This window comes from Psammomys obesus, unplaced genomic scaffold (genome assembly GCF_907164565.1).
Source record: "Psammomys obesus unplaced genomic scaffold, mPsaObe1.curated_primary_1811, whole genome shotgun sequence".
NCBI classification, from domain to species: Eukaryota; Metazoa; Chordata; class Mammalia; order Rodentia; family Muridae; genus Psammomys; species Psammomys obesus.
Window position 1 is genome coordinate 16,809,510 of NW_026596149.1, and position 26,968 is coordinate 16,836,477.

The 26,968-nt window shown below is 49.3% G+C and overlaps 1 protein-coding gene across 5 annotated transcripts in view; it reads right to left on the bottom strand.

Moving 5' to 3' along the window:
• The window catches only part of Pfkfb3 (6-phosphofructo-2-kinase/fructose-2,6-biphosphatase 3), an 85,367-nt gene that overhangs the window by 1,692 nt on the left and 56,707 nt on the right, over positions 1-26,968 (bottom strand). The window contains exons 1-18 of one of the 5 annotated variants that reach the window (XM_055593791.1): positions 25,855-26,283; positions 19,830-19,955; positions 18,899-18,995; positions 16,628-16,694; positions 16,098-16,172; positions 15,190-15,246; positions 12,467-12,591; positions 10,913-11,120; positions 10,432-10,578; positions 10,172-10,276; positions 8,794-8,923; positions 8,429-8,491; positions 8,252-8,316; positions 7,516-7,602; positions 6,536-6,709; positions 4,408-4,430; positions 2,334-2,386; positions 863-924 (exon numbers count right to left, since the gene is read on the bottom strand). In XM_055593791.1, the coding sequence (XP_055449766.1) occupies positions 2,344-2,386; positions 4,408-4,430; positions 6,536-6,709; positions 7,516-7,602; positions 8,252-8,316; positions 8,429-8,491; positions 8,794-8,923; positions 10,172-10,276; positions 10,432-10,578; positions 10,913-11,120; positions 12,467-12,591; positions 15,190-15,246; positions 16,098-16,172; positions 16,628-16,694; positions 18,899-18,995; positions 19,830-19,955; positions 25,855-25,930 (1,668 nt within the window). In that variant the 5' untranslated portion in view covers positions 25,931-26,283 and the 3' untranslated portion in view covers positions 863-924; positions 2,334-2,343. Of the gene's footprint in view, positions 925-2,333; positions 2,387-4,407; positions 4,431-6,535; positions 6,710-7,515; positions 7,603-8,251; positions 8,317-8,428; positions 8,492-8,793; positions 8,924-10,171; positions 10,277-10,431; positions 10,579-10,912; positions 11,121-12,466; positions 12,592-15,189; positions 15,247-16,097; positions 16,173-16,627; positions 16,695-18,898; positions 18,996-19,829; positions 19,956-25,854; positions 26,284-26,968 lie in introns of those variants that run through there. The other 4 variants (XM_055593795.1, XM_055593796.1, XM_055593794.1 and 1 more) reach the window with 4 other exon arrangements.

Genomic DNA, 26,968 nt, shown 5'->3' on the forward strand with positions numbered 1-26,968 from the left:
GAAGGAAGGAAGGAAGGAAGGAAGGAAGGAAGGAAGGAAGGAAGGAAAGAAGGAAGGAAGGAAGGAAGAAAAGTGCAAAACAGCTAGCCACAGGATTTGCTCAGGTGCCTCCAGGCCCAGGTTGAAAAACAGAAGGCCTCAGAGCCCCTGAGAAGAAGGGCCCTGGTTTGTTTGTTTGTTTGTTTCCAGCAAAATGCTTCTTTCCAATGGTGCAACCAGTCTGTCCCTTAACGTGGGCCCTAGAAGGCATGTGTACATGAGGAAGAGCAAGGCATGCTATTGCTCAGCTGACCAGTGGACCTCAGCACAGAGACTCCTCAGAAAAAGAAACCCCACACCCAATGCAGCACATGCCCAAGTCCCTTATCTTGAGGCCTCCTCCCAGGCCAAGATGCATAAAAGCCACACGAGAGTCTCTGAGTCCCTGAGCCTCTGGCAACCGGGGTCTAATGCACTCTGAATTTCAGAAGTCTCTGCCAGTCTTGTCTTCTAGCAATCAACATGCCAGGCCAGGATTCAAAGAAACAAAACAGCATGGTGGCGTCCAGTATCCCCACTTAGGGGTCTGATTCCACCCTCTCTGTTACTGTAATCCTCCCCAAGCTTCGGGAGGGTCTGTGGTCAGACACCCCTGGAAGTTGCAAGAGAACAAAGGGCAGGGAGGTATGCAGCTTTGCCACAGGAAGCTGGGATCTGTCTAGCTTCCCAGTTGTCTTTGCCACCCCAACATCTTGGGGGAGGAGGGGTGCTGCTACTCTTCAACCAGCAGATCTCCATTCTCCCCAGTCCGAAAGTCCTTGGGATCACTTGGCCTCGGGTAGATGAGCGGGCACAAGGCAGGCTGTGGAGAAGTGGAATGGAGCCCGTATTTCAGCTTTAATGCTTCTGGGAAGAGTCGGTGCCTCTCCAGGGGCTCTTCATGTTCTGTTTTCAGGAGAGAGGGGAAGGGAGAGTCAGAGCCTGGTACGATTGTATTTCTCAAGCAGAAGGTTCAAAGCCATGCCACAAGACACCTCCTCCCTCCACTCCCCAAAAGAACACACCTCTAGCAGAGGATGATCACAAAACATGTGGAAGAGCCCAAGTAGGACTCAGAACATGAAAGAAAATGCTTCAGGTTACAGAAGAAGCTAGAGAAATAGGTCAGGACTCTGCTTAGCACTGGGCTAGATAGATTCCAGCCAGAAGGGTATGGAGAGGGACTGGCATGTGACAATGGAGCCTGCTGCTCCAGGGGTCAGACAATGCTGCTTAGAGGGGACAAGGGACCGTGAGGCACAGATAGGAAAGTCATGCTCCCTCCCCTTCAGGAACGGAGGGCTACTCTCTATGCTACACAGAACCCTCTCACATTGGTCACAGGCAGGTCAAAATCAGCTAGGACTCTCTGGAGCATCACAGCTCCTCTCTGGAGTCAGCTACCAGAGCCTTGCAATCAGCTGTGGGGGTGTGGTGTGGTCACAGAGCTCCACAAAGTGAAGGAGACAAGTAGGATGGCTAACCACACAAGGGAGATCCAGGGGAGGTTGTGTCTCTAAAGTCTGTTGGATCCTGACCCATGTACCCGTAGAGATAAGTCTCACAAGCTTTAGCTGACATCAAGTTCCTTTTAAAACATTCTGGAGTCACTTGGCTTGAATATTACCATTGACCAGCAGGCTTCTCTCCCTAAAACACCCATAGCAAATCCTTCACCAAAGAAACGTCTAATAAAACTATTCTGTCTGGGACCCCCAGAACTGTGTCCTTCCAGGGTCAGGATCATGCAGAGATGAAGTCCAGGGAGGCAGGAGTGCAAGCACTACTCTCAGGCCAAAAAACAGAGAAGCCTAGCTGTGGATGTCCAGAGAAGGGACACTTTCTGCCCTGGGGTCATCATTCACGTCTGAGTGAGACTCGAGGATTCAAGCAACCGTGTCCTCTCTGAAATAGGGGGACTTCTAGTAATGCCCTAGATCGTATGTATAGAGAGAGAGCCCCAGCCATGTTGTGGGGTCAAAGAGGGAAAGGTTACCACTTCCCCTTCCACACCTCAGGCCCAAGGCCTCCAACATTCACACATGACAACAATGCAACAGTAACAGTGAAGAGCCACATGGCTGAGTCATGTCCGCATCATTCCCTGAGCGGCCTGTGGCTCGGAACACACAACGGCAGAGACAGATGGGAAAGGACCCCACATTGGTGGCACTGCTTGAAAGAGCATCCAGCACGGACACATGAGCCATGTACTCCACAACAGCCAATCTGTACACAAACTAAGACACCTTTCAGCTGAGATGCAACGACTCACACACAGGAGGAAACAGGGGCACATGCACCAGCTCTGTTACCTTTCCCAGGTTAGTAAGGAGAAAACTTTGAAAAAATGTGACAGACAGTTCGTCTTTCAAGCATAGCAGGGAAGGAAAAAAAACAGGTTGGAAAAGAAGAAAACAAAACCAATTTCAGCATTTTCTGCTTAGTTTTGAGATAGGGCCTCAAACTTTCTATGTAGTATAAATGACCTTGATTTTCTGATTCTCCTGCCTCCTCCAGAGTGCTGGGATAATAGACGCATTCCACCATGCCTGCTTTATGCAGTGCTGGGGAATCAAACTCAGGGCCTCTTACATGTTAGGCAATCCCTCTGCCAACGGAACTACACTGATGGCCCTAGTGGTACGCCCATTTTAGTGTGCATCTAATTCTAAAACGAAGACACTGAGAATGACAGGTAGCCCATTATCCCAAGCATACCAACAGCCCCCAGGAAGATACTACAGACAGAGGGCAGTGTCTGAGCATCACTCAGTTTTATCAGGAGACCAAGATGATGGGCATCAGGCCTTTGGGGCTTCTGAGCTCAAGTCTGAGTACTCCAGTGGCATAGGGCAGAGGGACCAAAGGGCTGTCAATATGAATACTTCAGCTGGAGAGGCCAGAAGTGGTGACACACTACTAGCAGGCCCCTCCTACGTGCCACATATTTGCCATGAGTTATATGCATATTTTTATCCTCAAAGCTCCCCATGGAGTTGAAACTCCCACTTACAGACGAGGAAGTTCAAGTCTTAAGATTGGTTTAACTTGCCTACCATTCCAAAGACAAAGTTGCCAAGTTATTTGGTCTGGCTTTTAAAATAAATTTGAGACGCCAGGTAAGGTGTATGCATACCTGTAACTCGAGCATTCAGAGGGTGAGACAGGAGGATTACTGAGTTTGAGGCCTGGGCTACATAAGGGCTAAATAGGACAACTAAGAGGATACTGTTTCAATAAAACCATAACTAATTAATTTTGGTCACAGGATCAGGGCTGATTTCTAGATTCAGACACATGTAATGGCCTGGGACATGAGGCCACACTCTCAGGCTGAGCTGGATGCTGGGTCTCCAGCGGAGAATGTGACCATAGTCAGGAGTTATGAGACTATAGGATGCATTTTGCTTAAAGAATTTTAGCCAAAAGCACTATTAGATTCACCTTGGAAATGGACAAGCTGAACTTCTCTATTTTCAAGGTCAATGTAATAGTGTAGGGGTGGTGGGTGTGAATGGCCTTTACCCAGTGGGAAATTACCTTCTAAAGGATATGCACAGATGTAAAACCACAAGATTCCAAACCAAAGGCTGTGCAAAGAGAACCTTTGGTCCTCAAGCAGTCCACATGGACACTGGATGGTGAGCACATCATCCCTTTTTGAGAGGAAAGTTAACAGCCCAAAGCCTGTCCTCTCTCTTGGGAAGTAGATGCAAGGGAGTTTCAGGAGCTAACCCACAGACCAGCAGCTGTTCAAGACTCCCCTCAGGCTCCAGGAATTAGAGGCAAAAGAACAAAACAAAAACAAAAGCAAACAAACAAAAAACCAAGCTTCTTTTCCAAGAAGCTTGCAAGGAGGAGTCAACTAGCTATCTGGGGCACAAAGTCTGCTTGGGGCTGGCTCTACTGCCTCCCAGTTGGTGGGTGTGCAGGGCAGTTGGCCTTTCTTGTTAAACAGGATGAGGACTGCCCTGCCCATCTCTTGTTTTAGGATGACCCATCCCATTCACTGTGAATGACGCAGCTCTCCTAACTGTCAGACCACTCCTTTTCCATGCTTGTCACAGCTACAGTCAGGTCTGTGAGCATAGTGGAGTTGGAACCCCAGCTACAACTCCAACCGTAGGGCAAAACTCCCTACGGTGGATTGACAATGGAGTGTGCTAAACATTGTGAGTTTGGCCACAATACATCCTCTTTCTGCATCCCTTCTCTATAAACGTTGGAAAGTCTCTCTCTCTCCTCCCATTTCCTTCTCTTCTATGGACAACCTTAGAGTCTAGCCAAACTGTCCTCCTCCTAAATATTTCAACAGGTAGGAGACCAAGCTGGCAAACAAGCAAGCGTGAGCGCAGGCAACAGAATTATTGAGAAGGAAATACTTACAGACAGGCTTTCCCTAGCAAAGGCTGCAGGGAGACAAGGTAAGGAGAGAGAAAAAGTCAGTTGGGAGGCCAGATGGCAGCTGGTGAGAAGAGCCCCCCCACACCTCCCATGTCTGACCCGGCCAATAGATCTCAGACATCTGTTCCTGGGGATTTGACAATCCTGAAGGGCTGTCCTGATAAAATCACAGGCATCTACGAACTGGGGACAAGACTGGGCTCTTGCCAGTGTCCTCCATGACCAGATCAGTGTAGCTCTGAATGCCACCTCCCCCTGGCCCAAGTTAATCCTCGAGCTTTCCACGATACACCAAGATAAAATAAGACAGAGATGCCATTTCTCAGCTCTGCTCGGCTAAAATTAGGAAACTCTCAGACCTGAAGGAATATCTACTGGAGTCTTCCCACGGGTTCTGTGTCCATTTCCAAAGCTAATGAGAATGAGCCTGGCTATTAAAATCTTATACTTGTCAGGCATAACAGGGCATTGGGGAGGAGGAAGGAGAATCAGGAGTTCAAATTATCCTCAACTACACAGTGAGTTTGAGGCCAATCTCTATGCATGATGAGACCCTATACTTAGAAGGCAGAGAGGGCACCATAAATTCAAGAGTACAGAAAAGACAGCCTGAACTATATACTAAGAACTTGTAGCCAACAGAGGGAAAAAAAACAAAACAAACAAACAAAAAACTCTACACTCATGTTAGGATTGAGCTACAATCAAAGCCAGGTCTCCTAGCTCCCAGGGAATCTGTCTTCTCACTGAACTCAACCCTTACTTTGTGCCAGACCCTAAGTTGTATGTACAGAACAAACCACCTTGTCCGAGCCACTGTTTGCAAGGCATGTTACTCCCCAATTCCAAAAATTAGGAAACCGAGGCCTGGGGCAATTAAATGAGCTATGGAGGCTTCGATGTTCTCTCCATACCTCATACCAGACCTCAGAAGAGGCCTTAGGGACAGCAGGAACCAGTTGGCAGCAGATGCAGCCTGAATTGGCCTCACATTGAGTTGAGGTATAGGGTGAGGTCTACTATTTCATGTGTCTACAAAAGTTCTTGGCGATCTTTGAAGAACTGCTTTTCTGAAAACAAATTTTAATGCTCAATAGCCAAACTCTTCCAGCCTTTGATCTTTCAAGCTGGTGAAAGAATGAATCTTGTTGTTTTGTGTATTTTTTACTCTTGGTAATCTAGAAATATGTCGATTCTTACTCTGACAATCTTGCCCCAAAAAGTGGCTACCTTGACTGCCTGATCCTGTGCATGTGTGTACATACATACCATGCATACATGCATTCATGTGTAGGTGTGCAGTAGACACAAGCATCCCATGGGTGGACGTAAAAGGACAACCTCAGGTGTCAATCCTCAGGAGCCTTCCACCTTCTGTTTAAAAGGAGGTCTCTTATCATCCTGGGATTTCACTGTGTTGATTAGGCTAGCCGGCCTGTGAGCTATCTAGGAATCCATCTGTTTCTGCCTCCCTTCAGTGACTTATCTTACAGGCATGTCCCTTTATACTCTATTTGTTGCATGGGTTCTGGGGATCTGAACATGGGTCTCCACAGTTGCATGGGAGCTTTCTGAACCCAGCTGCCTCTATAGCTCTGTACTGTTTCTAAGGGGATAGGGCTATGCTGGCTCTAGAGACAGGGTAGGCTTTCCTGTGGGACCCCAGCTTTTTTCTGTCACAGAGATGACAGCAAAGGAGTTACTATGGGGTAGGAAAGACTATGGGGTATGTACAGACTCCTGACTGAAAAGTACTAGAGTATAGACTGTTCTAGGAGTTACCATTCATAGATGTGCATGGAATGGGGGCATTTTACAATTTCTTCAGCTCTGCCTGATTCTGCTCAATAGAGAATAAAGACCACAAGCTCGGGGGGGGGGGGGGGGAATAGGCAGTTACTGTTGACAAGGGAAATTTTGAGAGAGGACATCGTATGTTCTGCCCGATGAACGTACACACACTACACACTACACAAACACCGTCCACTGCACATATCATATAGCCCACCCTGAACACAGGCATGCCGTCCTCACTGGCAGACACAGACACTGAGCCCCAGGTCTGGGGATCATCTCCCCTGTAGGTAATAATTAAAGCAGAGTCACTGACTTGTCCAGGCAGCTGCGTGGGCACTTCCGGGGGCAGGCAGCTTGGCAGGGCAGCAGAAGTGGAAGCCACATGCTCCTCAAAGCTGTTGATGCGAGGCTTTTTGGTGGGCTCGGGGCTGGCTAGTGGGGTGACACTATTGCGTCTCATGAGCGGGTTAGGTCCCTTCTTTGCATCCTAAGCAGACAAAGACAAAAGAGAGAAGGTGACAGTTACAAGGAGTGGGGAAGGAGGTAGAGAAGCCACACAAACACACACACACACTCCTCTTGTGACTTGTAAGGGTACAACCACAGGAACACCCAGGTGCATGGCCTTGACCCTGAGCTGCTGCTGGCACAGAACTTCTTGCTATGTGCAAAGCAGGGGAGGAGAAAAATAATTACAACCACAGCAGAGAAGGGGGTCAAGAGAAAAGAACCTTAACTTCCCAGCCACTCCACCCACAGAGGGCCCAGGAGAGACAGTTGGCTCTGAGATCACAGAAATGGGAGAGCAAGGGTGTCAGCGCTGACTCCCTTCCACCTGGGTCTGCAGAACACTCAAGCACCCACGGAATACTCTGTGCTCGCCCAAACAGTACCCAGCCTTAGTCTAGGAGCAGAGCAAGAGATCGAAGGTGCAGAATACAGGCAGCAGTCTGTCAACCAGGACAAGATGTCAACTTTCCAATCAGAGGATGACAAGACAGGAGAGTGGGCTCCTGTCCAACACATGGCTCAGTACCTCAGAGGCCGGGCAGCTTCAGCCCCAGCATTCAGCAAGTAAGTATCCTGAGATCCCTGGAGCCCATCTCATGTCTAAACCCAGGTTTAGGGCTGTCCTCATTCAGCTAAGTGAGCAGGTGCCCTGGTTCAGAGGGGCGGGGCCAGGGACAGTCTTCTTCCAGTGCAGTCCACAGTGCAAGCTGGGCAGTAAACTGGCTGACACCCCATGTCCTACCAAAGTCTGACGGCCAAGCTCCTTGGGAATGGGTAAGTCACCTGTTTTGCGGACTCCACAGACAGAAAGTCAAGTTCGGTGTAAGAGGAAGGTCTGACTACACTGGCAAAGTGTTGTATTTTGACAGCCTGCATAAAGCAAATTTAAATCCACTTTCACAACACAGGCCTGGACAGATATGCAATCTGCCCAGTAAGGAATTCAATGACCACACACACCCTCCCCGACAAAAATCTCAAACCTCCCTGAGGTGGAAGATAATGACAGCCAGGTACTGGGTCTCCACAGACCTTTCCTTGGCTGGCCCTTAGGATGGTCATCCTCTAGCCTTCTTCCTACCACAGATCTTTGCCAACTATGAACTTAAAGGCACACAGATGATGTTGCTGGCAAGCTAATCCTGTCTGAGCCAGGCTCCTGGTCCTTTTGAGGAGGGCACTGCTTTTGCTGCCTGAAGTGGCAACAGCTACTGTGCTAGGGTTGTGATTGACAGAAGGAATCAACTTCCTGTTCAGTTCACTCTTCCCAGTCAAGTTTAAATGAAGGGAGAGAAAGAGGGAGAGAAAAGGGGGGAGGGGAGGGAAAGAATGGACAGAAAGAAAAGCAACAGATCCCAGGATGCCACAAGAAAGATGGGCTAAGAGCAGGTAAGAACAGCAGTGTGGATGGAGCATGGTAGCTGGACAGGGGACACCAAAGATCCTCAGTGAGACCCCTCCAGAAGAAAACCAGATCCAGGGTTTCCCAAGGGTCCCAGGGCATCTGAACCTAACTCACCTCTGATCTCTCCCGGTGTGTGCTCACTGATTCCACATTCAAGTAGATAGACTCCACACGGCACCCTGAAGGTGAAGGATGGAGAAGACAACTTCTGTTAAAGAGATCATCCTCATCTGCAGCCCTATGGCCCCTAGGAGACCCCAAGGACAGGACCCGGCACAGGCCGCCACTCACCATACGCCACAGGTGTCAGTTTCAGGACAGTGTGAAGGGGACATTTCAGGTATGGCATCTCTTCTGAAATGAGACGTGTGTTATGATAGGTAAGAGACTCAAAGCAAAGGGAGATAACTCAGAGGCATCCCTGGGCTCACTGTGAGAGCCTCACGCCTAGCCTAGAGAACCTTGGCCACATGGAGGCTTGACGAAGCCCACTACGCTTCACACTCCTCAATAAGGAGCAAGTACAGACCCCTCAGAAGGCTGTGAAGCAGGACCACATTGATACAAAGCAGAGTGAAAAAAGATGGGTCCTCTGCCACTTGTACTCAAAGGCCCATTTCCTTAACTCCTTTGTAGGCACGGCCAGCCCTCAATACCTGCACTCTTGTCAAGGAAGTAGGCTAGTAGGCAGCGTAGGACAGCCTGGTGACAGATGACCAATACATTCTCCTGGCGCTCTAGTTCCATGATCACGGGCTCTAGGCGCTGGACAAGGTCCTGGTAGGACTGAGCAAAGAGATGAGACAGCACGTTAGGAGAAGACAGGCAGGGAAGAGCCCTGCAATCCCTTGCAGCCTTCATCAGAGACCAGCTCACAGGCCATGCCCCCCCCCCCACACACACAAGCACATGTCCATCCTTCTAAATGTTCAGCTCTGCATTTGATGAAATACTTCTAGGGAACACGAGAAAAGCCTGCAATCCTATCTATCTGAATTCCTTCCTCCACTTCCTCCTCTTCCTTTTGAGTGTTGGAGAGAGCTCAGACTCTACCACGGACTGTTACTCAGGCCATTAAAAGAAATAAAAGTCCTGACACATGTCACAACATGGGAGGACTGCAAAAATTTGTATGTCAAGTGGAAGACAGTAAGCCTCACTGCCTACATATACCCTTCTGTAGGCCATCTAAAACAGGCAACTCTAGAGACAAGGAAATGTGGTTGCCAGGGCTAGGAGCTAGGAGACGCTAGGCTGACTGCTAACAGGTCTGCAGTTTTGTCAGCCAGGTATGGTGGTGCACATCTGTAACGCCAGCCCTGGGGAGGCAAAGGCAGCTCTGAGCCACACAATGAGCACAAGGCTGCAACATAAAAGGTCCTCTTTATGCTGAATCTTCTGTGCTTTGCATTTGTCTCCTCCCAAATGGAGTCCTAGTGATCTGGCCAGAGTGATGCCAGAGGACAGCATGGCGGCCCACCAGGAATGGGAACTATGACAAAGGCTCAGAAGGATACCCACTAGGTGTCAACACAGCCGCCTGGCTGAGCTCCCAGAGTACCGCATGGCTCAGCATACTCTATTCCAACTGGAGAGCAGCTGCCAGTTCAGCCATTCCCTCTACCAAAATCAGCCTAGCCCTAGTGCAAGCCACCCAATACGACAGACAGCCTCACAGCTAGCCTGTCTACCATGTCACCTGCCAGCCAGGTGAAAGCTTTGGTCTGGAGCGAACCACCAGCGATCCTCCTTGCTCTTTCCCATGTCAACACACATCATTAGAGACAGACACATAAGCTTCTCGTTGTTCTATGTGGGGATACTTCCCCTGGGGCTTTTTACAAGGTTCCCTTTAGTGAGATTTAATATCAAAGCCGTAGTAGAGATGAGCTTACACAACTGGTGAAGATGTGGGGTGGGCTGTAGAGGGTATGTAGGGACTCCCTGGTCCTGCTGGGGATCCGAAGGCCTTCCCTCAGCTCCTGACCATTATAAACAAAGACCAGCAAATAAGAGAATAGGACCTATGCTCACCTCGCCTGTGGGATATCGGTAGTAGTATTTATCCTGCTCACGCAGTGCGTACTCCTCAGGGTAGGTGTCTCTGATCTCCTCATAGGTTAGTTCCTCACACACACCCTGTCAGGAAGACCAATATCACTCTAGGGAACTCGACCACAGGGCCACCACAAATAAGAGGAGTCTAAAGAAGCCACCAGGATTCCAGAGGACCCACGAGGGAACTCTCCACTCCCTGCCAGGCCTACCCACAGCCACATGGGCCCGGGACTCACAGCATCAATCTCATTGAGCGCCTTCCACTGCTCGTAGGGAAGCTTCAGGGCCTCTGCGGTCTGGATGGTGCTCTTCAGCTGGCTCGTCCACACACGGAGGTCCTTCAGATTCTGTTCCTCCACGAACTTGCTCAGGGCATTGGCGAACTAAGGAAAGGCGGGAGACAGAGGTCACCCAACCCTAGCTCCTTCCATAGGCTATATTATGTTGTAACTTGGCAGCCGCCAAGGCCATCCAAACTTCTGATGCCACTTAAACCTTAATAGAGTCTAAAGGGCCTGATTCTTACCTCTCCTTTCAAGTCCACACCAGTATACATACAAACACATGCAAATACACACACACCATAGTAAGGCAAAAACAGCAAGAAATACACAACCCCCTACGCTCCCAAGGACCCTCCACTCTACCACAAGGTGGGAACCAGTCACCCTCTGGCATCCAGTCAGCCCCTAGCCCATGTCTTCTTCTCTCCTCTACCTTCTTGCCTCTGCCGGACAGGCCTGAGTCACCTCCAATCTTGCCCTGCAAGTTGTACTCGTTCTCGCCATGCCGGCACAGGTAGATGGTACGGGGCTGCACGTGGATGTTCATCAGGTAGTACACGATGCGGCTCTGGATGTGGTCCTGCACTCTGTTCACCAAGAACCTCCGGCCCACGTCAATCACTTTGATGAGTGACAAGTCCCTGCAAAGAAACAGCATTGAGGAGCACCGTTCAGGCCTCCCCAGCTCCTCAGACAGCACCCCGGGCCTAGCCAGCTTCTAGAACATTTCCTTCCTGGGGGCCCTATAACAGTGACGGATGTGAGTCTTCTCCTGGAGTCAGAGAGTACGCAAGTCAACAATTCCCTCAGCCTGGCTGGTCAAGCAGGAGAGATGGCTCATTCAGTAATATACAAGCATAAAGCTCAGGCAGGGCACAGCATGGTCTGGAGAAGCAGAGATGGGTGGTCCCCCGGAGCTCACTGGCCAGTCAGCCACGTCAAAAATCAGTGAGCTGCAGGGTCAGTGAGAGACTGTCTCCACAAGCAAGGTGGGGGACTAGTGTGAAGGCTCGGAATGAAAGTGTTTGCCACCAAGTCTGATGGCCTGGCTTTGATCCCCTGGCCTCACAAGGTGGAGGAAGAGAAAAGGGGCTCCCAAAAGTTGGCCTCCTGCCTACACATGTCTGTTGAGCATATGTATTCAAGCACAGGAACAGGCAGACACAAAGCACAAACACAAGCAAGTAAATAAATGTAAAAATGTTGTGGGGGGGAATCTCTACCAGGGAGAGATAAAGTGCACACCTTTAATCCCCACACTGAGGAGGCAGAGGCAGTCGGAGCTGTGAATCTACATAACTAATTCCAGCCTAGCCAGGGCTATACTGAGACCTGGCCAAAACAAACAAAAATCCTAGTAAATATTTTCTTAAGGTAAAGAGTAATTGAGAAAGACATTTTGATACATTTATACATTATTTCAAGACTTGTTTTTATTATTTTTAAGTGTGTGTGTGTGTGTGTGTGTGTGTGTGTGTGTGTGTGTGTGTGTCCACACGCATGCCAGCATGTGAACACATCAAGTGCAGGAACCTGTGGAGGTCAGAGGTATACAATGCCCCAGCAGCTCGATTTACAATTAGTTGTGAGCTGCCAGGTGTGGTTGCTGGGAACTGAACTCCCATCATCTGGAAATGCAGTATATGCTCTTAAGTGCTGAGCCATCCTTCACTTGAACCTACCCATTCACTACTATCTCCCTTTAACTGCCCCCGAATCCCCCTCCTAATTTCATGTGTTTTATTATTAATAACCCCTTGAGACCAATTAGTGCAGCCCTTTATGCGTGGATGTGAGCAGTCATGTCCCCAAAGGAGAAGGATGCTTTCTCCATCAGCAGCCATCAATTGCCGATTCACCCCCAACAACGGGTGGGCTCATTTTCAAAGGGTTTATACACATATTTTGGAGCTGTTTTGTGGAAACATTCAGAAGACATTTTGAGTCCTCATGGGGATAATTCGGGGTGGCATCCTCTGAGAATCACCTGTCACACTTATCAGGGTCCAGAGGCTGGTAGCTGGCTTCATAGCAATTGATTCTCTTCATGAAGTCGTCCATGGCTTCTGCCGAGTTGCAGTCTTTGTAATCCGGGCTGGAGATTTTCACTTCCTGTAACAGCACAAAGAGCAGCTGATGAATCACACCAGAAGGCTTTCTGCTTAGATTAAGCAGGATTTGGGCTTTCAAATGGGGAAAGCCCAGAAAGGCTTGGAATAAAGATTATCCTACCCAGCATCTAAGAGGGGAAAAAAAGAACGGGACAGGGAAGTTTGACTCATGATTACACAGGGAGGATGCTCACGCAGGGCAGACACAGGAAACCCATCAGGACCCTATAAGGAACACATCTGAACCATACACCAAGGCAGGTCAGCCCAACGGCTGAGTCAGCCTGGCCATCAGCCCAGCAGAACCCCACAGAAGCTCACCCAAGTGCGGGCCTTTGCTTACACATCAAGGGCTGCTTAGAAACGCCCCTGCTCTTGGGTAGGGTTTCTCCATCTTCTCCAGCAGATGTGCCGGTCTGGGCGAAGACATCTAGCTAGACCCAGTGCCTACAGCTCTCAGAGCTACCCTTCTGGGAGGAGGAGTCTCCTATAACTGGACAATTCTGCCAAGAAACCCAGGTAGATTTTTAGGGAAGCTCAGATTGATTTGGGTCTTTCAAGGCAGAGGCTCACCATCTAGCCCTGGCTGGGCTGAGACTTGCTATGTAGACCCGGATGGCCTCAACCGTGACTAAAACCTCCTTCACCTCTCTCTGCTCAATAAGTGCTGGAATCATTAGGCAGGCACCATCATGCCTGCCCTCAGAATTTTGGTAATCTTATGCTCCACAGCCAGAAGGCAGACAGGAAGATGGAAGGCCCGGAGATGCATGGCAGATGAGACGCAACTTTTTTTTTTTCTTTTGTTTCGTTTGCCTGCTTTGAGGTAGGCTCTCATGTGTCCCCCAGGCTTTCCTTAAACCAATACATAGCCAAGGATGATCTTGAATTTCTGATCCTCATGCCTCCACCTCCCAAGTGCATTTACTACCACACCCAATGTATGCAGTGCAGGGATTGAGCCCACAGCTTCGTGCATGCCAGACAGGCACATCACAAGCATGGTTGGTTGTCCCAGAGCCCCAGTGTACTTAATGCTGCAGAACTGCTCACTGAAAACAGATGTAAACATCAGTGGTACATTATGTGAATTGTACCATAAAAAATATTGGTCACAAATCCCAGGGCCTAATCTGCAAAGCTCTGAACACAGGATCAAGGCTAAGAGCTAACTATATGAGTGAATGGAAAGCTACTGCCAGACAAACTCCTCATTAAGCATGGGCATGACCATTCAACGGGGAAGAGGATGGATCTCACCGTGCTTCATCATCAAGTGGAACGGGGAAAATAAAAATCAAAGAAACAGCAAAGCCCTGTGTGAGCACAGCACTTCTGTTCCCTTGCTCTGAGCCTCCGCCTTTGGACCCATCCACTCTTCCTAAAGTATGGGCTTGTTGCTTAGAAATGATTTGCAAATATCCCCACAGTCTTGGAGGAAAAGGCCAATGAACGAAGCTACACCTTTAAATACCCTTTAAGGGTGTATTTTGGGCCAGGTGTAGTAGTGCACACCTGTAATTCCAGCACTCAGGGAGCAGAGGAGGGAGCAGGGTGCCTTGAGTTCAAGGACAGCCTGGGTTACACAGTGAGACCTTGTCCCCCAATAATAAACAAGCAAACATGTTTGTGCGTGCAACACCGCCTGCACCCCCTACCTACGAAAAGCTGATATCCGTTATGAACATGTCCTGTTCCAAAATGACTAAACTGGAAACCAGGAGTGATGTTCACACCCATCATCCCAGGACCAGCGCAGGAGCCTTGCCTCAAATTCAAGGTCAGCCTGGCTATACGGTGTTCCGGGACAGTCTGGGCTATAGTGTGAGAATCCTGCCTCAAAAACAGAACAACAACAAAGCTGAAAAGATAATGATCTGAAAACACGAGAAGCTGCAGGCTGGTGAGATGGCTCAGTAGAGCAAGAGGTTTGCCACACCCAATGATCTGAACTCGCATGTTGGAAGGAACTGACTCCACGTGCTATCTTCTCACTGTGACACATGTGCCCACCCTACTTCACACACATACCCACACACACACTGACTCATGAAAACGTCTTTATAATACTCATTTCTGTGTGTCACCTATAGTTACCAAGTAATAAAATAAAGGCTTAATCAAATAAGGTTGCTGTTGACCTTGACTTATCTTGAGCCTTGAAGGCTTTGGTTTACATAAAAGCATTCTTACCTACCAGGGAGCTGAAAAGCAAAAATGAATGGTTGGATGGCCTCCCGTGTACAAAGAGATGGGCTGCCAATCATCCCTGCGCTCTCCAGCACCACACAGCCTTCACGCTTCTGTCGCCGGGTGGGATTACATCCTATCTGTCTCCAAGATCTACCATGTCCCAACCAAGACTGTACACCGCCGTTTGTCCTTAAAGACTCCGGAAAGGACCTGGATATCACTTAAGAGCATGTCTAGGTCACAGGCATGTGGTAAATTAATATCCTCATGTACTCCTGCAGTCCCTGGAATCCACCTGAAGATGTTCAACCACACATGAGGCATCTGACCTGGGCTGCCATCAGGACTGCAAATGACCTCACAGTATAAGTAGCCGTATACAAATAGGGCTTCCCAATCATCTTACCATGATGTTGGAGGCCACAACTGTAGGGTCATCACATACAGACTCAATAAAAAACACCTGGAGGAAGGAAACAAGGCAGAAGTGTAAAAACAACCCACGAGAGGGCAACTTTGATGTTACTGTGATACAAGGAAGGAAACCAGCAGAAAAAAGATGGGACTGGAAATATGTAAAGCAAGCTAAAATCAGACAGACACTACATGCTTCCTCATATATGCAAAATCTAGATTTAAATGTGAGGGGGGTATTACAGCACAGGAGGGAGAGGATGGGGAATGAATTAATGGAATACACGGATCACAAAAGTGGACTCACAGAGACTATTTGAGGAGCGGATAAGGACCAGTAAGTCAGGGAAAGGGAAGGCCAGACAAGATAGGAGGGCAAATAGGAGCAAAATACAATGATACACTTGCATGAAGATGTGCCAATAAAACCCCCTTTTTATACTTTAGAACTAGAAGCACTTGTCCCTATTTGCTAATCAAGTATTGATAATATAACCCCCCCCCCCCCCAAAAAAAAAAAGGAACTGGAAAAGTATTACTCTATAAAACACCAACTTTCCATGGCCACAGTCTTCCCCCTCCCAAGGAAGGCATGCTCAATAGTCCCCAGGCATCTTGCCACAAGGAAAACCATGTTTTAAGGCAGCAAAATGTGGTCAACTAACCATAAGTGGAGGCTCACACTTGCAATCCCAACACTTTGCAGGCTAAGGCAGAGGGATTGCTGCAAGTCTGAAACCAGCCTGGGCTACATAGTGAGTTCCAACCAAGCTGGGCTGCAGAGTGAGGCCCTGACTCAACAACTGGAGACACCAAGAGGCTGACACCAGAGCTAGGCAATCAGTTACTCCCAAGGCATTTCCCTCTCTGAACTTGCTGGTAGAGGCAGGTTTGGCTCACCTTGAAGTCATTTTCTTTGGCAAAATTAAGGATCATGTGTCTCCTCTCTCTTGTAGTATTGGTGGCATCAAAAACCTGAGAAGGGGGAAGAAGGCTCAGAGAAACTGGTAATAGTATGTACCCAAACCACCAGGAATTCAGTCTGTTGTTTCCAGAAATAAGCCCTGAATCCCTCCTTCCAGAGTGTGCCCTGTCCCCTAACCTCTCCAGGGTGGCCCCAGGCTCCCCTCCTCTCCCTCCACCTACAGTGCTTAGGCACAGCAGGGAAACAGGGGAACTAGCATGCAGTAAAATACAATGACCAAGGAATAGCCCCTGGCTCTGGTGGCTGGCAGCAACAAAGAGGAGGTGGTGCCCAGATGCCCAGTGCACAGGTGGGTGACAAGGCTGTGTCCCAGCGTCCATCCCAAGATATATTCCTGAATCACGAGCTGCTTTGGGCCACTTGTTCCCTCAACCCTTAAGGCAGTGCATTTGTCCCTGTTCTTACTGCGAATGAAGACAGATGTGCCTTGTGTCCCCAGACTTACTGCAATCTGTCCTCCTTCCTTTGTCAGGTAACTTTTGACGTCTCTCAGGGCAGCTAAGGCACACTGTCTGCAAACACACAAGAGGGAAAGTGTGAGATGACAGGCATGCGTTAACCATGCATGGTCTTCCTTTTTAAGTTTTTAATCTACTGTTGTCTTTCTTTTGTGGTACTGGGAATTGAAACCAAGGCCTCGAACGCACTGAGCAAATGCTTTACCACTAAACAGCACAGTTCCCGCCCCTTTTAATTTGAGACAGGGTCTCACTAAGTTCTCCAGGCTGGCCTTGAACCTACTCTGTAGCTGAGGCTGGCCTAGAACTTTCAGTCTTCCTGTCTTAGCTTCCAGGAGTCAGGGAATATGGAAACAGTGCACCAAGCACAACTTAAAAATTAAACCAGGCAAGCTTTTTAAGAACTGATGCCAAGCAAGGGCAGGGGATACAGCTCACTTGGGGTGCCTAACATGCATAAAGCCGTAGGTTCGGTCCTCAGCACTATATACAACTAGGGATTGTGCACTGTCTACACCCCTCATACTTGGGGTTGGAGGGGATGGAAGACACAGGATGAGAGGTTCAACCTCAGCTACATAGAAAGTTCAAAGCCAGCCTCAGCTACATAAGACCCTATCTCAAAAACAAAAAAATAAAAATAAAACCACCTTGTGCTAGGCAGACAGGCTAGCAAATGCCCATCTAGTATCTGCATTAACGAAGCTAAGGCAGAAGACAGATCTGAAAGTGAGGCCAACCAGAGCTGTATAAGATAGCACAGGGTTATAGAACAAGACCCTAACTTAAAACACAACAAAACGGCCAGGCGGTGGTGGCACATGCCTTTAATACCAGTAGAGGCGGGCAGATCTCTGTGAGTTTGAGGCCAACCTGATCTACAAACTGAGTTCCAGGCCAGCTAGGGTTACACAGAGAAACCTCATCTCAAACAAAACAAACTAACAACAACAAAAAAAACCTAATAACTAATACTAATAAAATGATAATGGCCACCAGAGCACACCTGGCGAGCCTCCTTGGAACTGTTTGCAAATGCGAACTGATGATTTCCAATGAAAAGGACTTTGCTCACTCCTGGTGTGTGGCTGCTGTTGAACTGTCTCAGGTGGCTCAGTTTGTACTTCTGGGAGCAGATCAAAGCAGCCAGTCACAGAGAGGCCAAGAGACTTGTCTAATACTAGGCTCGGTCTGATGGCCACCAGCAAAGAGCCAGCGGGCAGGCTGGCCTTTTCTTCCTCTTACAGAACCTGGCTTCCAAACAAAGGAAGCCACAGGATGGGAAGATAGCTCAGCCCAAAGTAAAGTGTTTGCCTTGCAAGTACAGCAACCTGAGCTGGAGTCTCAGAACCTACATGGAAGAGGAGGAGGAAGAGAAGAAAGAAGAAAAGGAGGAGGAAAAGGAAGAAAGGAGGGAGAGGAGGAGGAGAGGAGGAAGAAGAAGAGGCGGAATCAAAGGAGGTGGAAGAAGAGGAGGAAGAGGGAGAAGAAAAAGAAGAGAAGCAGCAGCAGCAGCAGCAGCAGCAGCAGCAGCAGCAGCTGGATTTGGTGATATTCACTTGTAATTAATGCCAGCCCCAGGGAGTTGGAGACAGGCAGAACCCCAGCAGCAAGCCCACCTAACCTACTTGTTAAGTTCCAGAGCAGTGACAGACCCTACCTCTAAAAGAAGGCCCACAGAGTGGGTTCAGTTTTGGTAGAACACCTGCCACATGCATGAGGACATGAGTTTGCATCTCTAGCACTCACCAAAATGCCAGGCATTGGGGTTTTAGAGACAGGCAGATCCCCAGATCTCACAGGCAACCAATCTAGTCCAGGTTCATCAACAGAGCCTGTCTAAGACTGGAGAGATGGCTGAGCAGGTAAGAGCACTCGTTGCTCTTCCAGAACCTGGGCCTGATTCCCTGGTAGATCACAATCCCCTATAACTCCAGTACCAGGGGATCCAATGCCCCCTTCTGGCCTCCCTAGGCACCAGGCACTAACATACATGCAAGCCAAAAAACAAAAACAACAAACAAAAAACTCCATACACATAAGGTAACTTTTTAAAGAGTCACTGTCCCAAAAAATAAAGCAGGGAAGCAACAGAGGAACATACCTGGTGTCCTCAGGCTTCCACACACTCGTACTCACGCCTACTCACATTCACCTACAACTGCAGTGTCCAAGGAACACGCAAGGTTCTTCTCAGGCCTCCGCACAAGTGTAGATACCCACGCACACACACATAAAACCAAGGGACCTCAGCTTACTTTCGGACTCTCATGGCTTCCTCATTGTCAGGGCGGAAGAAGTTGTAAGAGCTGTACTGCTTCACGGCCTCACGTCGATACTCTCCCACATTGAACACTGGACAGGAAAGGAAAGGACAGCCCTGGATGAGCCATCAGGAACAATAGGCTTTCCAACAAATGCCTATCTGAACAAGGAATCACATGTCTTCCCAGGCCAGGCTTGTCAACCCCAGGTCACAGTCTGGGAAACAGGGTCCAGACCAAAGGACAGCACCCGTCACTCTTGCTATACCTTGAAGTTGTCTTCTAGGAACCAGATCCCAACCCGGGGCCTCCCAATGTCATCAACCAGAAACAGACTGTGAGGAACAGCCAGAGTCTAGCAAATAAAAAGTTACAATGTAGGAGTAAGGTTGTCACTCGGTGGTAAAGAGTGATAGATAGGATAGAGTTAGCTAAGAGCTAAGAGTTAGTTAAGAGCTCTTGCTGCTCTTGCAGAGGACCAGAGCTCAATTTCCAGCATCCACGTGCGGTTCACAGTCATCTCTAACTCCAGATCCAAGGGATCTGACTCCCTCTTCTGGCAATCGAGGGCATGAGGAGCACGTGTGGTAACTGCCTAGCGCCAAGCACCAGTAAAGGGATGCTAATTCCTGTCCTCAAGACACTTCCCATTTAACTGGTAAGACAGGGAAAAGGTGTATAAAAAGGTCACCAATACCATGCAGCATGCTGAGGATAGCCACTAAAGGAAGGCTACAGTTATGCGCGGTGATGGGATTTTCAGAGAAAAAAGATACGTGGATAATGAGGTCACCGCAGGGGGGCTTGATGAAAATGAAGGTTAGGTAAGGCAACTGGGAGGTAAGGTCAGACTCCATAACCCAGGACAGTTGCTGTGAGTGGCCCTGCCTGAGGTTACTGCTATTAGCCTCCTGACCCGGCTTACCTTTTGTTGGAACACCTATCCAGTTGAGGTAGCGAGTCAGCTTCTTGGAGATGTAAGTTTTACCCCGGGCTGGGAGGCCCACCATCACAATCACCGTCGGGGAGTTGGTCAGCTTCGGCCCACAGGCTGGAAAGACCAAGAAAGGGGCCATCAATCAAAGAGCAAAACTCAATGGCCTGAGTACTAGGCCTGAGGAGAGATTTTGGAGTATAGGACCAAAATTGGGCATTGTGGCCCATGTCAGTAATCCCAGTCCTTAGCAGGCAGAGACAGGAGGACTGAGTACTCAAGATGACCCTGTGCTACATAGCTGAGTTCCAAGCCAGCTTGGGCTGCAGAGACAGTTACTTCCAGGCCAGCCTGGGTAACAATGGGAAACTGTCTCAAAGCAACAAAAAAGGATGACGCTAAAGTTATGATGTCATTCCACATCCCAAAGCCCCTGCCATCTAATGACCCATTGGGATTACACACGTCACCCCATCTTCACCTAATGACCACACTCCTTGACCTTGTACTTCAGTCTCACTTTCCAAGTAGTGACCATGGCAGTTTCAAACGCAAAAGCACCATCAGATATGGAGGAACTGAGCCCCAGACAAGGATTCTAGTTTCTGGCAAAATAGTGGAAGAACATTTCATGGGAGTACAAAGACGGGGTTCTAATGCCAGGGAGGGTAAAATTAGCACTAGAGAAAGATGATTCCCCGATTCAATATGTAAACTGAACAAACAGGCAGGAAACAGACATAGGTGAGCCAGAAAACCAAGAGACATGACATTTTCCAAGCTCCACAGAGACATTCTTGAAAAAAAAAAAAAAAAAAAACTTAAGTAGTAAGAGCTTATCGTGTAAAAGTAGGTCAAGGGCCCAGAATGCTGGGTCCCTGGCTGGGCACCAGGCCGCTGCCTCTCATGCCCTTCCTGACCGCCCCCCTGCATCCCTCAATTCTGCTGCCAGGATCTGATGGATGCCTGGTTCAAAGGGACGCCTGAGTCTGCCAAAGTAATAGCCAGCCAGAGGGTCCTAAGTAAGCTAAGGCCCAGGCAGGCTTCCCAGAGACACTCTTGCTTGTGATGAATGAGTGCCCCATATATCCTTAGAAGCACACTGACACAAACACCAGGGACAGAGGTTTTCAGAAAGCAGCCAAAGGACTCCTGCTAGACAAACTAAAGTTCCAACATTTCCTTGGCTGTCTCTTTGCCACTGAGACTCTCAGGCGACTCCCGCATCCTGACGACAAGCCAAAGAGGCTGCCTGCCAACTCAGGCCCAGCTGGCCTTCTCCTGTCCCAGACACAAGGCTGCACAGCCTGCAGGAAAAGAGATGAGGGTCGTACCAGCAACCTAGCCAGATGTCAGCTTTAGATGGAGGCTTATGGGACATCTAAGCATAGGTGGCTCACCCAACATGGGTAGTCTGCTCCTGAACCTGCAGGCGAGGGTCTGAGCAGAAGCATGCATGACAAGCAGAGGTGTGCGTTCTCTTTGATGAAGAGGACCTGGGTGAGAAGTGTGAGGCCATCTAGACAAGAGAATTCAGAAGCCAAAGACAGCCCTGCGGGACATTCCCCAGGAATGCATTCCTGAGGCCCTGGAAAGAACAGGTTCCTAGAAGACAGAAGCTTCCATCCCTCCAGCCTCCTTCCCCCTACTGAGCCATTGCTACTGAAAGCATCCAGAGATGCCTGGAGACAGGCACCCATACTCCCATGTGTGCATGGACTGTTTCTGTTGGAACTGTGTCAGGGATGCAGAGGCAGAGGCTGACTGAGTTATCAGGTCAGGGATTATGTCGATCTACTAATCATAAGAATAAATCTCCTCTGGCAGTAGACTCTTTGGAAGGGGGAAAAATACCGTAGACTCAGCAGAATTCTGCTAGATTCCAAGCGCACATAAACCTAGGACCACTCCCTTAGTTGACAAAGCAAAAGCCATTCATTCTTCCCATCTGCTCAAAGCCGAGGAGCTCAGAGCAGCTGCAAACCATGGGTAGCTTCCCCTCACCCAGACTTCCCAGCATGGGAGGATGCACAAATCCTTCCAGATAACTGAGTTCAACACAAGATTTTTTTTTAAGACAAACACAATGGCTCCTTTCCTTTTATATATTGAGCCTTTCTGGATGGAGCCACCTCAGTCTACTTCCATCAAGCAAGGGCAAAACTGAACTGTACAGAAGACCTACTTTGATCTCATAGGTAAACTACCACACTAAGATCTCTCTGAAAATGGGCTTAACCTGCCTGGCCCTTGGAACATTATAAATGCCAGCAACAGAAGGCAATGCACGCCACGTGGCTGTCCGCTAGATGAAAGCGTTTCTCCCAGCGTCATCAGATGGGCCTACAGCACACTCTCCAAGTCTGATGGAATAATATAAAGAGAGCTTGCCTCAGTAGAGTGGACTTGGGGACGTGGGGAGCAGGGAGAACACATCTAACAGATCCAAAAGCCCTCTTTCATAGTTACAGTGTACATGCATTGCTTACCATGTATCTTTCATCTCCCTAATCTAATTAACTTGATGCCCAATGAATGGCCTTCACAACCCCATATGTCAGCCACACACGGTAACGGGGTATCTAAGTGGCTGCCTAATAACTTTGAGAAGAAATAGCAGTGCTCAGCAGGTAGCGCCTAAAGTCCAGGACAGGATTCAATGCCAGGCCTCACCAACCCTTGGATCTTGGACATGTTCATCTCTTGGTATCTTCCTTTCCTTTTCTCTACAACAGTAGACTGCTTAAGACACTGATTGTGATAATGACCTGGCACATAAGTCACCTGATATGAATGTTCTAAACATGCCTGCTTGGGCATCAACAAGTTAGAATTCTGTAGGATTTTTGAGTACCATACCCAACTTCCTTCACACCCAGTCTATTCTAAATCCTAACGAAGACAAATTGGTGTCTTACTCCCATGTATTCAGGAAAAATAAAAAGTCGAAGGCTGGCAAGATGGCTCTGTGAGTGAAGGTGCTTGCCTCACAAGCCTGCAAACTTAAGTCCAAATTAGAACCCACTCAAGGATAGGAGAAAACCAACTCCACAGAGCTCTAACCTCCTTGTGTTCTCCATGGTATGTCAAACTTCTCCCATAATAATAAGTAAAATTTTTTGGTAGCTGCCACTTAAGGCAACTCTGCACCAGCCAGTTTCCACGAAGGTCAGGATCTTTGTACCTGCTGTCTACTCTTTTCCAAACCTTCCATCATGCTGCGCAGAGCTGGGATGGCTTACAGCCCAGGTACATCAAATATGCAAAATCATAACCTACTTGAAACTCTGAGGTAACTGGAGTTCCAAGTGCATGACAACACCCAACTAAGTGGCAGGCTGTAGATTTTTAGTGCAGTAACAAGAGAGCCAGCTCTTGGTAGAGAACTGAAGATCAGTTAGGCTCATTTGCAAATACAGTAAAAGTCTCCCTAAATGGTGGCTTAAACTGATGGACGTGTCCAGTTTTCCAAGAAGCATTTATCTCAATGTTAGTAAAGAAACCTGACTCTCAATTACTATGCTTCACAGGCAAACATATCATCCAGTGTAGTTTTTTTTTTTTTTTTTTTGGGGGGGGGGTGTTTGCTTTTAATTTTGAGACAAGCTATGGAGATCAAGCTGGCCTTGAACTTAAGAGATATGCCAGCCTAAACCTCACTCTTTAGTGCTAGGATTAAAAGTGGCCACCACTACTTCTGGCCTTTGGGATTTGTTTGTTGTTTGTGATTATCCCTTTAGTTTTATCTGGATAATTTTCTCCATGCCCTCTAGTGATAAGCCTTCAGAGTTGGCTGCCAATCTCTGATGAAGAGACCACATGCAAAGACGCTAAGAGGGCTGTCTGGAGCTGTATGTGGCACAGTTGGGAGCATTCTTGCCCGCAGTCACAAAGCCCTGGGTTCAATGTCCAGCCCAAGTCATCTAGACATGGTGGGTGCACACATTTAATCCCAGCATTTGGAAACAGAAGGCAGTAGGCCCAGAAGTTCATGGTCATCTCCACAGCATAGTGAGTTCAAGTCTGATCATGTCTGAAAAAAGTATATATATATATATATATATATAAAATTTAGATGAATAAAAATCTACAAAATAGGATAGGTGTGGTAGCATATATATATATACATACATACATATATGTATGTGGGCCACCCAGAACCACAGAGAGACATTGTTCCTCCCCCCCACCCCCAAAAAAAAGAAAGAAAAGAAAACTCACAAGATTCCCGGTGTCAGTACCCCATTGTCTTACTCCATTGCAGTAAGAAACAAATTGGGTACAGGGGAGATATCACTTAAACGGATATGCACTAAAAAAAAAAAAAAAAAAACCTGGCTGCAGATAATGTATGTCTGGGGCTACACCCCAGCATCACATACAAGATTCCAAAAGTGGGTGAGCAGGCCATCTTAATCTGTCAGCTTTAGGTACATACACCTTAAGCTCTGAATGGTTCTGGCAGCAAATCTCAGCTCCGTGACGGACGTGCCAGCTCATGGAATCTAATGATCGGGTTCTGAAGCCTGGAGGAGGGGCACACAGCTGCTCTGTGATGTCCCTCAATATTACTACTGAGCCAGCTGAACTTAGGGTCCTTGCAAAAGCTGCCATGGTTCCTGCAGACCCAAACAAGGGAGGCAAGTATTTGTGCAACCAGTCGCCTTTACACATACATAAAAACCAGTTCTTACCTTGTATGACCAATTTCAGTTAAAATAAACAAACAAACAAACAAAAAACCCTGTAATTTTCCTGATTAAGAAGTCCAAAAGGGGCAGGCAGTCTAAAATTGGCTTTGACCAACTTTCCTTGTTCTGTTGTTATTGTTTGTTTATTTATTTTTTGGACAGGGTCTCACTGCGTCGTCCAGGTTCGTGATTCTCTTACCTCTGCCTTCTCAGCTGCCCGGCTACAGTGTGATGAGATTATAAATGTGCCACCAGGCTTGGCTTTTCCCTGGGGCATTTTTGTAAAGGCGTCCCCAGTGTTTAAACGTGTCTGACAGGGGTTGGGGAAGACCTGCCAAGCCCTCTCCCCTGACTTCCTTGTCCAAAAAATAAAAGAAGCCATAGGGACAGAATTCCACCTAAGCCGTCAGATAAGGAGAGGTCTCTCACACTGCACCACAGAGAGGCTGGGGTCCGGTCAGCAGTGACTCAGACCTACAAGAGACCTGTCATGTCCTGTGACGGCCATCCTGAGAAACGTGGCAGCGGAGAAGCCTACTGTGCAACCGGGTGCCCCGGGATGACAGGAAACCACCTCCCGGGTTTGCCGGTGGATTCCACGGTTACATCTAAAGCTACAAACCTGGTCCGAGCAAACGTGCTCGCTGGTCAGCTCACTGCTGTTTAACACCACCGGCTCCTGGGCACGCTGCCGGGAAGACAGCAATTCCATCAGTCCTTCCCAGAGGCTAGGGATGGAACTGAAGGAAACCTTCCCAAATCGTTTACCAACGGCAACAGGTGGGGCACAAAGGCAAACTGCCAGCAAATTCCGTCCGGGTAAACGGCTGCGCCTGTGAAGCACCACCAGCGTGCAGTCACAAACCCGTAAACCATCCCTAAAGCCAAGAGCCTGCAGTCACCGGAGGGAGGGTGAAGAGGGAAACCCATAGAGGTGCAGAGAGATCCGAGGGAGGGAGAGGGGGAGACTGTGAACCCGAGGAGACTCAAAGAAAAAGGGCTTTGGCGTTGGCAGCCGCGCCCCTGCTGTAGTGGGCCCGGCGTGCCTGGAGCCGGGCGCCGCCGGGTCTCTCCGGGCTCTGGGAGGCGCTGTCTCGGCGATCTCAGGCGGGGCCGGGCACGCCGGAGATTTCCGGAGCCACAGCGCCCCTGCAGCCCATGCGGGGAGACACAGCCCGCCGCCACCCCCGCCTCGCCCTGCCGGCCGGCACGAGTGCGCTTCCCGCAGAGGGGAGCCGGCACAAAGCCGCCGCGCCGCGCACACAATGGCCGTGCCCCGCACGCGGCGCCGTCCGCAGCCAAGCCCCCCGCGCAGCTGCACTCACATCTGGGCAACGAGGGTCGGTGGTCGACGGGCACCCAGATCTTCTGCACCCGGCTCTGAGTCAGCTCCAAAGGCATCTTCGTGGCTGCGCTCGGCTACCCGCCACCCCGGGGAGGAGAGACTCGGACTTGGGGGGGAAGAGCAGCGGCAGATGCCCCCGGAACAAAGGACAGGAAGGGTGCGTCCGCCTGCACGCGGCTGGGCGCTCCCTTGCGCTGCTTTGGAAAAAAAAAAAAAAAATGTGCTTTGTGCGAAGTCTCGGAGGGTCGCCTGAGCGGAGACACGAGACGGAGGAGATCGGCGCGGACTGGCGGCTGCGTGCTCTGCTGGCTGGGTCGGCTCGGTTCAGAAGCTAGCTCGGGGATGCTCCAGCGCAGTGACAGGCACGCTCCCGCCAACCAGCAGCGCCACTTGCTCGTCTTCTGTTCTATCGGGATGCCACACGCACTGCCCAGCCTTTTAAGATCTGACCGGTAGCGCGGCGCGTCAGCTTCGGGGCGGGCCACATTCTTTGCGTCCCAGCCCCCTTTCACGTGGAGAGAAGGGTGGGCAAGGCCAGGAGACAGCGTGCTGCCGCCCTCTGCGGGCAGGCGAGGGCAGCGCTTTCTGCTCCTGCAGCTCAGTCCGGCTCTTTCATCCTCTTTTCCTTCCCTAAACCTATTCCTTACCGGCGTCGGGCGCGTAGTCCCCCATAATTCTAGTTGCTTTCCTCAGCTGTGCTCGGAAGGGAGCAGACCTGATAACTTGCAATGCGATCGGTTGACAGCCCTTCCCCCTCCCCCCCTCCCCCACAGCCGGCTCTGTGTAAAAGCATCTTCCCAATTCAGCCTTTCAAGCAGTGGGGCCCCAGCACCGTGCATCAATCAGTCACTTGCTTTTGGAGCTGGCACAGTACAAGTGAAGACGCAGGGTCAGAGCTGCGTCCTGGTGACACCTGTACTTCATCACCCACTCCGTCCCCTGCCACTGCTGGCACTGCCATCTTCGGGCACCGGCACATATTTTTCCTGAATCCCTGGAAACCAGTGCTTGGGCTGAATGCTGGCTACCCCTCACCCAGTCCTGCGGGGCTTGGCGCTTGGAGGGAGTAGAGAAGTAAAGGAACTTCAATAGAA